This window comes from Erinaceus europaeus, chromosome 2 (genome assembly GCF_950295315.1).
Source record: "Erinaceus europaeus chromosome 2, mEriEur2.1, whole genome shotgun sequence".
Classification (NCBI taxonomy): Eukaryota; Metazoa; Chordata; class Mammalia; order Eulipotyphla; family Erinaceidae; genus Erinaceus; species Erinaceus europaeus.
In genome coordinates, this window is record NC_080163.1 from 38623473 (window position 1) to 38638720 (window position 15248).

Here is a 15248-nt window from a genome sequence, read left to right on the forward strand (position 1 = left end):
AGCCTTCTGAGAGATCTCCAGAGTGTTCTCCACAGAGGTTGGACCAATTGACATTCCCACCAGCAGTGCAGGCCGGTTCTTTTGACCCAACATCATCTCCTGCATTTGCTGCTGCTACCTTTTCTGATGTATGACATTCTCACAGGAGTGAAGTGGTATCTCATTGTTGTCTTTATTTGCATTTCTCTGACAATCAGAGTCTTGGAGCATTTTTTCATATGTTTCTCAGCCTTTTGGATCTCTTCTGTGGTGAATATTCTGTCCATGTCCTCCCCCATCTTTGGATGAGGTTCTTTGTTTTCTTGTTGAGTTTGGCAAGCTCTTTATATATTCTGGTTATTAGCCTCTTGTCTGATGTATGGCATGTAAAGATCTTCTCCCATTCTGTAAGGGGTCTCTTGGTTTGGGTATTGGTTTCTTTTGATGTGCAGAAGCTTTTTAATTTGATGTAGCCCCATAGGTTTATGCTTGCCTTAGTCTTCTTTGTAATTGGATTTGTTTCATTGAAGATGTCTTTAAAATTTTTGCAGAATAGCGTTCTGCCAGTATTTTCCTCTAAGTATCTCATAGTTTGTGGTCTAACTTCCAAGTCCTTGATCCACTTGGAATTTACTTTTGTATTTGGTGAAATACAGTGGCTCAGTTTCATTCTTATGCATGTTTCAACCCTTTTTTTCCAACACCATTTGTTGAAGAGACTCTGCTTTCCCCATGTAATAGTCTGGGCCCCTTTGTCAAACATTAGATGTCCATAGGTGTGGGGGTTCACTTCTGTGCTCTCAATTCTATTCCACTGGTCAATGTGTCTATTCATGTTCAGTACCAAGCAGTTTTGATGACAACGGCCCTATAATACAATTTGAGATCTGGGAGTGTGATGCCTCCAGTTCTGTTCTTTTTTCTCAAGATTGTTTTGGCAATTCTAAGTCTTTTCTCGTTCCAGATAAACATTTGTAGCATTTTTTCTATTCTCCTAAAAAATGTGGTTGGGATCTTGATGGGATAGCATTAAATTTGCAGATGGCTGTGGGTAGTATATTCATTTTGATAATGTTAATTCTTTCAACCCATGAACATGGAATATCTTTCCACTTCTTTGTGTCTTTTTCAATTTCCTTGAGTAGTGACTCATAATTTTCAGTATACAAGTCTTTCACTTCTTCGGTTAGGTATACTCCTAGATATTTTATTGTTTTTGTTGCTATAGAAAAAGGAATTGATTTCTGGATTTCAACTTCTTCTAGCTTAGTGTTTTCATATAGGAATGCCACTGACTTTTGAATGTTAATTTTGTAGCCTGACACCTTAGTGTATTGCCTCATGATTTCCGAAAGCTTCTTGCTGGATTCCTTAGGTTTTTCTGTGTATACTATCATGTCATCTGCAAATAGGGAGAGTTTGACTTCTTCTCTTCCAATCTGTATCCCTTTAATTCCTTACTCCTGCCTGATTGCTATGGCAAGAACTTCCAACACTATGTTGGATAGTAATGGTGATAGTGGGCATCCCTGTCTAGTACCTGATCTGAGTGGAAATGCTTCCAGTTTTTCACCATTGAGTATGATGTTGGCTGTAGGTTTGCTTTATATAGACTCCACTGTCTTCAGGAATTTTCCATCTATTCCCATTTTTTGTAGTGTTTTGATCATAAGGGGATGTTGTATTTTGTCAAAGGCTTTCTCTGCATCTATTGATATGACCATGTGGTTTTTGGTCTTGCTTTTTTGTTGATGTGGTGGGTCACGTTGATTGACATATGTATATTAAAACAACCTTGCATGCCTGAACAATCTTTTTAATATACTGCTGTATCCAGTTGGCTAGAATTTTGTTCAGTATTTTAGCATCTCTGTTCATCAGAGATATTGGTCTTTAGTTTTCTTTTTTGGTTGTGTCTCTGTCTGCTTTTGGTATCAGAGTGATGTTAGCTTCATAGAAGCTGGCAGGGAGAATTCCAGTGTCTTCAATCTTCTGGAAGACTTTTAAAAGTAGAGGTATTAGTTCTTCTTTTTTTTTAAACTTTTTATTTTTTTATTTTATTTTATTTATTTATTCCCTTTTGTTGCCCTTGTTGTTTTATTGTTGTAGTTATTGTTGTTGTCGTTGTTGGATAGGACAGAGAGAAATGGAGAGAGGAGGGGAAGACAGAGAGGAGGAGAGAAAGATAGACACCTGCAGACCTGCTTCACCGCCTGTGAAGTGACTCCCCTGCAGGTGGGGAGCCGGGGTTCGAACCAGGATCCTTATGCCTGTCCTTGTGCTTTGCGCCACCTGCACTTAACCCGCTGCACTACAGCCCGACTCCCTTAGTTCTTCTTTGAAGGTTTTGTGGAATTCATTAGTAAAACCATCTGGTCCAAGACTTTTATTTTTGGGAAGGTTTTTGATAACTGTTTCAATTTCATTAGCTGTGATGGACCTGTTCATGTTATCTAGTTCCTCTTTACTTAATTTTGGAAATTAGTAGGTATCTAGGAAATCATCCATTTCTTCCAGGTTCTCTAGCTTGGTGGCATAAAGTTGTTCATAGAAGTTTTGCATGATAAGCTGAATTTCTGCAGTGTCTGTTGTGATATCTCCTCTTTCATTTATGATCCAGTTTATTTGGGTTTTCTCCCTGTTTTGTTTTGTGAGTCTGGCTAAAGGTTTGTCTATTTTGTTCACTCTTTGGAAGAACCGACATTTACTTTGGTTGATTTTTTATATGGTTTTCTTATTTTCAGTGTTATTGATTTCTGCCCTAACTTTAGTTTTTTTTCTGTCCTTCTGGTTGCTTTAGGGTTCCTTTGTACATCTTCTTCTTCGTCTTTAAGGTATGCAATCAGGCTGTTTATTTGTGCTTTTTCTTGTTTCCCAATGTGTGCTTGTATTGCTATGAACTTCCCTCTCAGAATTGCCTTAGCTGTGTCCCAAATATTTTGATAGTTTGTATCTTCATTTTCATTGAACTCTCAAAACATTTTGAATTCTTCCTTTATTTCCTCTTTGATCCAGTAATTGTTAAGTAGTGTACAGTTGAGCTTACACATTCCCTAGACTAGAGAAGTTCTCAGCTATTATATCCTGAAGAATGCTTTCTTCCCCTTCCTCTCTTTCTTCCTATGGTAAACCAATAATGCATATATTATTTCTTTTGAAGCCATTCCATAGGTCTATGTTGTTGTTTTCAGATTCTCTTAATCTCTTTTTGAGATCTCTTACTTCTTTTTTAGTTGTTTATAATTTGTCCTCGATCTTGCTAATTCTGTCTTGAGCCTCATTTATTCTATTCTCTCTCCCCTCTACTGTTTCCTGGAGTTCATCTTTTTTGTTACCCTGTTCTGATACTGTTTTAGCTTATTCATCTAGTTGTGTTCTTAGCTCAGATATTTCAGCTTTCAGCTTTCTAATAACCTTGAGATATTTAGTATTTTCTTTCATAGTCTCATTTGTTTTTTCTGCATTTCTGATCACAATTCTTTTAAACTCTTTATGCACTCCTGTGATTATTTCCTTAACTAGTGTTTAGATGTTGACCTCATTATTTTGTGCTTCAACCTTTGGGAGGCTTTTAGCTGGACTCTTCCTGTTAATTTCTCCAATATTTCTTATTGTTGGTTTAACCATTCTATATAGTATATTATGAGGTCCCTCTCTCAGTACTTTTCAAATTACTGATCGCTCTTGCCTGGATTGACTTGTGTCTAATTAAGGTAATTAAAAGGTTCACAGTTGTGGAAACTGACAGTTGTTTCAATATTATTTTAATCATTGAGTTGGAGCTCAGTGACTAAAAGCCTCTTTTGTTCTTTTTCTTCCCTGTAGGCTATAGGAGCCTGAGGGTTTTTAAACTTCTTTTTAGGCTTCTGAGGGTAATCACTGACTTCTGACCAAGAGATAATGCAAGGTGGGGCAGAGATAATCCCATGGTTATGCAAAGAGACGCTCAAAGCCCCACCTGTAGGCCACCTAGGTATAAATCTTCTCCTGCATTTCCTGGCCAGTTCTCTGTGCCCTGGTGTCAGCACAGGGCCTCCCTGATGCTGCTCCAGACTCTGATGGCAGCAGCAATAGAGACTCACAGTTGCATTTGGTAAGACTCAGAGAATCCTCTTCTCCCTTCAGCTGTCCCCCCGCTGGTGAAACAGACTGGAGGTGGCGTTCCAACTGGCAAAATGCTGGACTGCTACCAGCCACCCAATCTCTCTGTAGGCCTCTCTCTGTCCATGAGCCATGTGTTTGCACTTACCAGTGATTTGATGGACTCATGAATTAGCTCCAGTCCCATCCCCTTGTCGTCCCAGGTGTTCTCCTCTGGCAATCCTAGTTGAAGCAGGAGAGGAGAGGAGAGAAACACAGCTGCTACTGCTCTGTAGCCCCGCCTCTGGAGTCCTCTGACTTTTCTTTCTTTAAAATTTTAAATTATTGTTATTTATTTATTTATTGGATAGAGAATGACATAAATTGAGAGATAGAGAGACAGAGAGACACCTACAGCCTATTTCATTACTTGTGAAGCTTTCTCCCTGCTGGTGGGGACTGGGGCTTGAACTTGGGTCCATGTGCACTGTAACATGTATGTTCAACCAGGTGCACCAAAACCCTGTCCCTGATTTTTTTCTTTTTCTCTTCTTTCTTTCTTTCTTTCTTTCTTTCTTTCTTTCTTTCTTTCTTTCTTTCTTTCTTTTTTCTTCCTTTCTTCCTATCTTTCTTTCATTCTTCTTATTCTTTTTTTTTTTTTTTGCCTGCAAGGTTATGTCTGGAGCTCAGTGCCTGCATCATGAATCTATTGCTCCTGGAGGTCATTAGTTACCACCATTTTTGTTGCCCTCGTTGTGATTATTGTTATAGTTGCTATTGCTGGATAGGACAGAGAGAAATCAAGAGGGGAGGGGTAGACAGATGAAAGGGCAGAAAAATACACACTTGAACCTGCTCCACCTCCTGTGAGGCAACCCCCATGCAGGTGGGGAGCCTGGACTCGAACTGGGATTCTTATACCAGTCGTAGTGCTTTGTGCCATGTGCGCTTAACCTGCTGAGCCACTGCCTGGCCCCCCTTTTTTTTTTTTTTTCCTTTCATTTCTTTTATTTATTTTTAGTTTGTTTTCCTTTCTTTTCTCACCTCTTCATTTTCTTTTTTAAAGCAGGAGCATCTTTTATTAATGCTAGCTCATATCTAAAATAAAAACTAGCAAAAAACTGAGCACTGAGTGCAGCGGGGCTTATCCTTTTTACAGTTATCAGCCTTCCTATAGTAACTCATAGCAAAAAGCTTATCAGTTATTTTTTTCTGTATAAAGACAGTACAATTTATTTGGGTTATCAGAGACTCTTTAGCAGAAGTAGCAGATTCTGTGGCCCCTGACCAAGATCACTTTGATTACAGCAATAGAGAGTCCTGTTTATACTGAGAGGAGGGGGAAGATTGACCCTACTGCATTTTTCTTTTGCAACTAAGAAATTAACTCTAGCTTACTAATAAGTTAATCCTTGCTCCTCAGCCTCAATTTATAAGATTATAAAATACTAGGGATGTAGTTTCTTTTTAAAATATGTTATTTACTTTAGGAAAGAGAGCTACAAAGAGACCAGAACACTGCTTAGCTTTGGCTTCGGTGATACTGGGGATTGAACCTGGGACCTCAGAGTCTCAGGCATGGGGATATAATTTCATACCACCTCCACCCCCGAAGTTCTGTGCCCCCACCCAAATTCCCAGGGATAAACACCATAGTGTCTAGGAGGGCTTTTTAAAATACAGAAACAGAGAGAAAGTGAGTGGGAGAGGGAGAAAGACTCCACAGCACTTAAGCTTCTCCTTGACATGGTGCTCCCATGTAGTAATCAGGGGCTCAAACCCAGATACTCATAAATGGCAAAGCTCTACCACGTGAGCTGGGCCAGGGTCTCCTTGTCCCCTTCCACTTTGGTTTTCTTTTCCTCTTTTTAAAAATATGTTATTTTTTTATTTATTGGATAGAGACAGAAATTGAGAGAGAAGGGGAGATAGGGAGAGAGAGAGAGAAAGAGAGAACTATAGAACTACTTCACCGCTTGTGAAGCTTCCTCTTTGCAGGTGGGAACTAAGGTCTTGAACTGGAGCACTTGCACATTGTTACATGTGCACACTACCAGGTTTACCACACATTGGCCCTGCACTTTGGTTTTCTAAACCTGAGCAAGGGTAAAGACAGCATGACACAGCCTTGAAGGGCTGGGGCTGAGTCTTCTACTCCTTTTGATCTACAGCTGGATCTTGGGACACTCACCACACTGGCCTTGGGACACTTTGTTGAGTTGAAGTATCCCGTCTGGCCCTTCCTACATACTCAGTGCCTTCCACCTGGCCTTTCCCTCCAAGATAGAGTTGTTTGCCTGTCGTGACTGTGCCCGAGGTCTGTGCAGGGCAGGGTGAGGTTACTGAGCCATCCTCTGGCTCTCACTGATTATTTCATGTGTCACCTGCCTTCATGCACAGATGCTGGTCCTTCAGGCTACCTTGCTTGGCACTCACTGCCAGCTGGGAAGAAGTCAGGGTGAATCAGTGATTAGGCTCCAGACTCATCCTGAGACCAGTGTCAGGCTTCTCTTTGTCTAGGGGCCCTTGTGTTGGGTCTCCAGGCCTCTGCACTCCTTGGGTGTTGCCTCTTCCTTATCATTGCGCTCTCCTTTCCTCCCTCTCTAGAAAAATGCTGACTATGCAAGTTTCAGTGATTTGGTGAAAAATTTCAAGAAAACCCTTCAGCATAATGATCCAATGGTCTTAGATGATTTTGGAACTAGTTTTCCTTTCATTGATGTCTACCTGACCACTCTGGACAACCAGGACACTACGATCTACAAGTAAGTCACCACTTTATTGCCTTCCCTGGTCCTGGGCTTCTAGAGGGCAGGGCCATGACTCTTGCCTTGGGAGATCAGGGGTGATGGCCAGTGTGCTGGTTCACAGGAGCAAAGCCCTGCTCGGGGAAGGTGCAGAATTCCCTGTATACCTAGGGTTGGGCTGCTGTGTGGACAGGCCATGGCTCGGAGAGGGAGGGGCTCTGTTCCCCACTTGTCACCATCCTACCTGGACCCATGGTTAAGTGCTGATTCTTTCTACCCTCCTCACTGACCTTTCTCTACAGAAGGCAGAGGAAAGAGCCCCAACTGGCAAGTCAGGAACTGAAACTCCTGGTCTGATCCTGCCACTGCCTGCCTATGTGACTCTGACTGAGCATCTTTGTCTTCCTCAACTGTCACACAAAGGGCTGCTGGGTTAATCCTAAGAAACAATGTGTGTGATGCTCTCAGCATGGCCCGGTCCAGGACAGTGCTCAGTGCATAGTTCACAGCTCAGGAAGGTGCTGGATCTGGGCACCCAGCAGCCTCTGTGGACTCCTGAACATAGTTATCTGTGCTTCTCTGTGAAAGTCCCCTGCAGGGCTTCATAGAAAAACTCAGTGGAAAGGATCAGGGAACAATCACTTTGGTCCCCAAGAGTCGGCTGGCAGTGTCTGGTCACTTCACAGAGTCACCTCACTCATTGTCCACAAGTTTGTTGTCTTCCAAGATGACACATCTATGTAATGCAGCAGCTGCTGGCTTGGGGGTGAGGGGCACATAGGTGGAGGGGTAGACGTGGATCTCAATGCAGCCAAATCTGACTCTGAAGCCCTTGATCCTACCTGACCCAGTACATGTCAGGTGTGGTGGATGTCTAGGTGCTACTGTGCTGTGGCTGAGGTCGAGTAGCTCAGAGCCCATCCCTGAAACCAGGCTCTTCTTCTCCTGCTTCATTCCAGACTCCAGGAGTTGTACTATGAGATTGTGAATGTGCTCAGCCTCATGCTGGAAGAATTGAATGCGAATCAGCAGCCCCAGCCTGAGAATCAGCAGCCCCAGCATGAGAATCAGGAGGCTCAGGCTGAGAATCAGGAGCCTCAGCTTGAGAATCTGCAACCCCAGCCTGAGAATCAGCAGCCCCAGCCTGAGAATCAGCAGCCCCAGCCTGAGAATCAGCAGCCCCAGCCTGAGAATCAGCAGCCCCAGCCTGAGAATCATGAGCCCCAGCCTGAGAATCAGGAGCCCCAGCCTGAGACTCAGCAACCTCAGCCTGAGAATCAGCAGCTGCAGCCTGAGAATCAGGAGCCCCAGCCTGAGAATCAGGAGCCCCAGCCTGAGAATCAGCAGTCCCAGCATGAGAATCGGCAGCCCCAGCCTGAGAATCAGCAGCCCCAGCCTGAGAATCAGCAGCCCCAGCCTGAGAATCAGCAGCCGCAGCCTGAGAATCAGCAGCCACAGCCTGAGAATCAGCAGCCACAGCCTGAGAATCAGCAGCCCCAGCCTGAGAATCAGCAGCCCCAGCCTGAGAATCAGCAGCCCCAGCCTGAGAATCAGCAGCCCCAGCCTGAGAATCAGCAGCCCCAGCCTGAGAAGACAGATTATGAGTAACTGGGCATGGAGTGCACCAGCTATGGCAGACAACCACCCCCGCCACACACACATCCGCCTATTAAACACATACCACCTGAATTTTCTATTTGGTCCCTGTGATCATAGGGTCTCTTCACCTTTTGAGGTTCAACCTGGGTGGGTGTCCATTAAGTGTAATTCCCCAGAATTTACCTGGCCCTCTTCTTCCACCAGACACAGCTAGGCTTGAGGAGTGAGGAGACAGAGAGACTCAAGATTTGCCAGAGGCCACATGCAGAGACTGGCTCTCTCCTTCCTGTGCCCAGCAGGAAGGACCTCTGGGTTACTGGGGAAGACTCTTGAAGACCCCAGACCCAGAAGCACCTCCATCCACCCCATAAAATGTGTGACTCTTTTGACCTGGTGTGGTTTTCTAGTGTTGAAAGCACTGTCAAGCTCTTCTGTGTGGGTGTTCTCATTCCTAGGAGAGCTATCTATCTTTCTCTCTCTCAGGTCCCATTACCATCGGGGGGCCCTCTTTCCAAGTCCACACTCCTTTTCTCTGGGCTCTCAGTGGTTTCAGTGCCCTAAGGGGTGCAGTCATGACAGGTGGGACTCTCCTTAGCTGGGCTGGCCTGGGAGAGGAGCCTGCAGATGGTGCCAGTTATCTCACCCAGAGCTGAGGAGCAGCAGCACTAGCTGCCAGGGGTCATTTCCCAGCTGTGCCTGCACTGAAAAGGCAGCATGTTCTGTGTCATTCCTGGCTGAGCTCCAGCATTGGTGCAGCCATGACAGTGCCATCTGAGGGCTCAGGTAGGGCAGCACCCACAGCTGAGCACAGAGAATGCCTGCTGACCACATACCAATGGGGAGCCAGGGCAGACAGGGCATAAAGGGGCAGAGGTAAGAGTGGCTGGTGGAACAAATGGGTGGGCTCTGGGCTGCAAGCCTGGGTAATGGTGCTTTCAGTCCACAGGACCAGTGAAGGTAGAGATTGTGGTTTTCACTACAAATCAGACTACTGTCTAATGAGTTGTGGGGAGGGGGTGGCTAATCTCTGTGATGAGGGCCCACAGTCTAGTCCTGGCTCTCTTGGTGCTCCTACTGGTTTTGGAGCTACAGAAAAACAGCCAGACTGAATGACAGAAATTTGCTCCATGGAAGTGACAATAACTGCTTGAATGTAGACAGCCACATGCCTCCTAAAACACTCAAACCATCTGTTTCTCTAGTGTTCACACCTCTGGCACCCAACTGAGCATTCTGGAAACAGTGCCCTGTGGGGTATGAGAACTGGACCCTGTGGTTCCTAGGGCAGAGAAAGCCTTATGCCAACAACCTGCAAGTTGGTGGGCATGAAGTAAACGGGGTCCCCAGGCTCCTCGTGCTGATGGGAGAAGCTTCATGGGAGAAGCTAGACATCTTCTGCAACCAGTGCCTTATGACAAGGCCTCGAGACTTCCATGGGTGCAGCTCAGGCAGCAAGGCAGGCAGGTCTCAGGCCATGACTCTGACCCAGGGCTGGAGATAGACAGAAGCAACTACCTATATCTGGTGTGTCAACTTTTCTCCCTGAGAATATGAAAACAGTTCAGCAGGAGCACTTGGAATTGTCCCAGGAGTAGGAATTGTCCTAGGCATTTGGGAGTGATAAAAGATGTAAGAGTATACATGTACATATGCCCTATCTCATGGACCCTGTTCTATATCTAGGTTTTGAGGTTTGTTAAGAAGTGCATCACCTGAAGTAGAATTAAGGAATCCTATGAGCTAGGAAAGGTCTCACCCGGGTAATGAAGCTGAAGGGTTGACATTCCAGGCCTGATGTCTCTGGATGCAGTCTGAAGTGAAACATGCCGAGGTGGTATTGGTTGCATTGATTGGGTTGGGATCAGCAGATGCAGTCTCAGTTGTTATGAATTGGGAGAAGCATGCAGGAAATTGAGCCCCATTCTAGAGATTTCAGGACTGGGAGAAATATGGGCTTTGTGGAGAAAGGGGCAGTTTCCTGATGTCTTAGTCATAACCAGATCATTTGGCAATTGGGTTAACTTTGTAAATCCCATTGTCAGGATTTTCTGTAGCATACAAGTCCTCACCATAATTTATGTCCCTTTATGCTATTTACATGTAGTTGTATCTTATAAAGGAATACCTCCGGTTGCTTCTGTTCTCCCTGGTCTAAGCTTTTAGGAGAGTTAATATTTCAAAGAACAAGCCACTACTAGAAATGTATTAATGATTTCAGCCCACTGTTAAAATTCAATCTTATTACCACTTTGAAGTCTTAAGTACTTAGACTGAAGGAACATATACTCAAGTGCTATGGTCTATGCATCAAAAAGTTTGAGACATTCAATCTATTTTTCCCCTCTCAAAGAAATTAAGTAGTGACTTGTGAGACTTTATGTTAATAGGAATGTATATTGACACCATTCCCACCACCAAAGTTTTGTGTCCCATGCTCTCTTCCCCCTTCCCCTCCAGTGAAGCTGAACATCTACCCTCACCCTCCACTCAGAGATTTTTACTTTGGTGCCATACTCCAAAATCAGTCAGATTCTGCTTTGAGTTTCTCTTTCTGTTCTTCTTTCTCACCTTCTGTGTCTGCATTCCTGGAGAGATACCAGTGGAGTATGACTACAAGCAGTGAGATGTTTTCTCTCTCCAGAAGATAAAACTGAACTTTCTGAAATGTGTAGCAAGTTTCTTTAGGGCTCAAGATGGAACTTAGATGGGAAAGAGCATCTTTTTCTGATCACTGAAAAAAAAAAGATGGAAATGTTTGCATCAAGGAGGCCAGTGGGAATTCTGTGGAGTTGTACCCCTCTTATCCTATGGTTTTGTCAATGTTTCCTTTTTATAAATAAAACAAAAAGTTGGAAGAGTTTGGGCAGAGGTGCATCTGGCTAAGCTCCCTATCACTCCCTTCCCTCTCAATTTCTGTCCTTTGAAAGGAAAGAAAGAAGGAAAAAAGGAAAACTTGGATTCCTTAATCAGGTGACCTCAGGCAAGCCATCAAGTCTCTTAAAATGTTGGCTCATGCTTCCTAGACCATGAGCTGATAACACTGCAAGTGTCCAATAAAGCATACTTGAGAGTGTGGAGAAGGATGAATCTGACTGAGTTTGGAATATTGCACCCAAATGAAAATCTATGGGTGGAGGGTGAAAGTAGATATCTAGTTCAGCTTCCCTGGAGGGTAAGGTTAGGAGGGGAAGGAAGAGGGACACAGATCTTTGCTGGTGGGAATGGTGTTACTATACACTCCTACTAATGTATAGTCTCAAAATCACTATTTAATTAATATGAGGGGAAAATGGATTGAATGTCTCAAACTTTTTGATACATAGACCATAGGCTGAGTATATATTCTTTCAATCTAAGCATTGATGACTTCAAATTGGTGATCAGATTGAATTTTAACAGTGGACTCAAATTGTTAATACGTTTCTAATAATGACTTGTTCTTTGGAATAAAGGTTTAGTTTTTTACCAGGTTTTTACCAGATAAATTCCCTCCCTTCTTAGGGCTGACCCTGTGTTCTACTGGGTAGCTACCAGGATTGTGCTGGCTGTCAGTTGCTGGCTTGAGTTCTTTTGTCTTGAGAGTTTCTCCCTACTGCTTTCCATGCATGTCTGCATCCACCTGTGACTCAGTGAGTTTCTTCAGAAGTTTCAGTTTTAATGTGGTAAGGTTCCAGGTGATATTTTGTTGCTTTTATCCAGCAGATTATGGCAGCAATCTCTCAGTAGCTGCTACTCCATGACCACATCCCTGGCAGCTCCTTTTTTCTCTTAAGTAACCTTTATTCTAATATATTGTTGTGCTTTTGTCTATTAAATGGGTGCATTTTGTCAAGAAGAAAATACTTTTGCCTTGATCATTGGTGTCACTTGGTTTTACCCTGAAGCTTCAGAATTGCTGGGTTCTCATTTTACTAAACTATGACATGCAGTCTCCTTGGAAGAGAGAGTTTATGGATAGACCAGCTGGGGAGTTGTTCTCTCCAGTGGCCTGAGGACTGGTAATGTATTCACTAGAATGCCCAAAAGTGACCTCATAAAGGAAGAATTCCTTTCTTAGATCCTTGTTGTACCCTCTTGAAATTGGATGTTAAGGAAATCCCTGAGAGATTTTCTGTTGGACGACAAAAGTAGGGAGTGAAAATAGGAAATTTAGAAAATGTCTCTACATGTGGAGCACCTGAAACTCGCAAGAAATATCAGTAGACAGAAGAAACACTCAAGAAACAGTGCAGGTTCAATTATAAGTAATGTTTTCACTAGGATATTTGGGAACTTTCGGTAAATACTATATTTCTGTTGCTTGTTAAGAAATGTGCAAATGACATTGAAGGGACTGGGTTTCACTATTCTTTTAAGCTTTTCCTACACACACTCATCTGATTCCCAAATTGAAGTGTAAGTCTTTGACAATTTGGTTTACTTGATTTGTGAAGTTGGTGAAGGCTCAGCCCAACATGCTGCTTCTTTACCATGACTGACTGGCTAAGGCAAACATGAAGTCAGACTGATTTTTAAAAAATATTTATTTACTATTATTATTTTAAATTTCTTTATTGGGGTTAATTATTTATTTATTATTAATGGGGCTAGGGGAAAGAGAGTGCAAGAGAGGAAGGGGTAGGGTAGAAAGAAAGAGGAATGGTTAGGGGGTGAGAGAGAAAGGAAGTGGTGGTGGTGAGGCGAGAGTGAGAGAGGACACCAGAGAACAGAGAAAGAGAACACACAAGTTACTCTGGCACGTGGGATGATGAGGTGCCTGGTGTCAAGTCCCATATCTCATGCTTGAAGGCCCAATGCTTTATCCACTGCATGACCTTCCAGTTCCTAGAAATACTCTTATTTGACCTATAGACTGACTGAACATTTTATCAATGTCTTAAGCTGCTTTGTTAGCCCATTGAAAGACTTTTTTCTTAATCTACCGTGCCAGGCAATTTAAAGGCTTTCTTTTCTCTTGGGAACATATCTCATTTCAATAAAACAATTACAATGTTTTTATAGAGTATAAAATATAAAATGGTAAAACATTTGCAAAATAGCCTATATTTGTATACTTTCTATTCTTCACTACATTTTTTTTTGTAATTGAGTTTATTGAGGAATTCAAATAAGACTCACAATAATTGAGAATTGGAAATAATAGTGTTTATATGATACAAAATGGGAATAATAGTGTATATGAGATATAGAGGTTCTTCTGTTCTGTTTTTTGCTTCTCTTGTGAACTCAGATCTATTTATTTATGTACATATTTAAAAATATTAATTTTATTTGCTAGGATAGAAATTGAAAGGGAAGTAGAGAGGGGGAGGAGAAACCTGCAGCACTGGTTTGCCACTCTTGAAGCTTCCTCCCTGCAGGTGGGGACTGGGGGCTTAAACCTGGATCCTTGAGCATGGTAATGTATGCACTCAACGTGGGTGTGACTGGCCCTAAGACTTATTGATGTCTGTTTTTGTGAGAGCACGGTTAGTGCTGTCACTAGTACAAGGCTGCTAGTACTGGGGATCAATTACTTGCAAGTCCTAGTCTCTGCCACTGAACTATCTCCAGTCTTTATACAGCAAGATCTAAAATCAGTTTATAGGCATTGTCCTAGAGAAGTTGGCCAGTTACTTTTAATATTGCTATAGTATTGTTGTGGCAAAAATTAAGAAAAAAGTAGAGTTTATAATTAAAAAAATTAATTTAAATTTCTTTAATGAAAGAGATACAGAGAGAAAGATCATAGCAGGACTCAGCTCTGCCTTATGCTTATGCTGGGGATTGAACGTTGAACCTTAGAGCCTTAGGCCTGAAAACCTTTTTGCATCACCATTGTGCTTTCTCTCCAGCCCAAATTTACATTTTTTTGGTCAGAATTCTTTAATATATTTATAGATTTTTACTCTTATGATAATGTGTTATTTTATTATATATAAAATAATAGGAGGAAAAATATTCTTTGAGAAATGGCAGGACTCATATATATGGCAAAGAATCACCTATAATTTCACTACCATTAGGTAGAAACTATCAACATTTTGGCATACTTTTCGTGACTTTTTAATTTTATTTTTAGTGATTTAATATTGGTTTATAAAAGTATAAGATAAGGCCAGGCTATGGTGTATCTGGTTAAGTGCACACATTACAGTGAGCAAGGACCTGGGTTCAAGCCCAGGGTCCCCATCTGCAGGGGAAATCTTCGTGAGTGTTGAACTGTGGCTGCAGGTTTGTGTCTCTCTGCCTCTTTCCCTCTCTATCTTGCCTTCCATTCTCATTTTCTCTCTATTTAATTAAAAAATAATATAAGATAATTCCATATAGTTTCCACTATCAGAATTCTGTGTCCCATCCTCTCCATTGGAAACTGTTGTAGTTCTCCCAAGGTTACCTGTTTAGACTGATTCTGTATCTGTGTATCTATGTATCTATATATTCCCCCCCCCCACTTTGCTTTCATTTCCTTTCTTTTTTTAAATTTCTTTATTGGGGTATTAATGTTTTACATTAGACAGTAAATACAATAGTTTGTACATGCATAACATTTCTCACTTTTCTACATCACAGTACAACCCCCACTAGGTCCTCTGCCATCCATTTCAGACCTGTACTCTCCCTCCCCACCTACCCCAGAGTCTTTTACTTTGGTGCAATACGCCAATTCCAGTTCAGGTTCTACTTGTGTTTTCTCTTTTGATCTTGTTTTTCAACTTCTGACTGAGAGTGAGATCATCTCATATTCATCCTTCTGTTTCTGACTTATTTTACTTAACATGATTTCTTCAAACTCCATTCTAGATGAGTTGAAAATGGTGAAATCACATTTTAAATAGCTGATCAGTATTCCATTCTATATAA

The 15248-nt window shown here is 42.3% G+C and overlaps 2 protein-coding genes across 3 annotated transcripts in view; both read left to right on the forward strand.

Moving 5' to 3' along the window:
- The window catches only part of LOC132536925 (cation channel sperm-associated protein 3-like), a 36809-nt gene extending 28314 nt beyond the window's left edge, over positions 1-8495 (forward strand). Inside the window, exons 7-8 of the mRNA XM_060186398.1 lie at positions 6667-6824; positions 7766-8495. Coding sequence (XP_060042381.1) covers positions 6667-6824; positions 7766-8414 — 807 coding nt within the window. The 3' untranslated portion in view covers positions 8415-8495. The remainder of the gene's footprint in view (positions 1-6666; positions 6825-7765) is intronic.
- Positions 8496-12507: 4012 nt separating this feature from the next.
- Positions 12508-15248, forward strand: part of CATSPER3 (cation channel sperm associated 3) — a 48305-nt gene continuing 45564 nt past the window's right edge. The window contains exon 1 of one of the 2 annotated variants that reach the window (XM_060186399.1): positions 12508-12683. In XM_060186399.1, coding sequence (XP_060042382.1) covers positions 12562-12683 — 122 coding nt within the window. In that variant the 5' untranslated portion in view covers positions 12508-12561. The remainder of the gene's footprint in view (positions 12684-15248) is intronic. The other variant, XM_060186400.1, reaches the window with a different exon arrangement.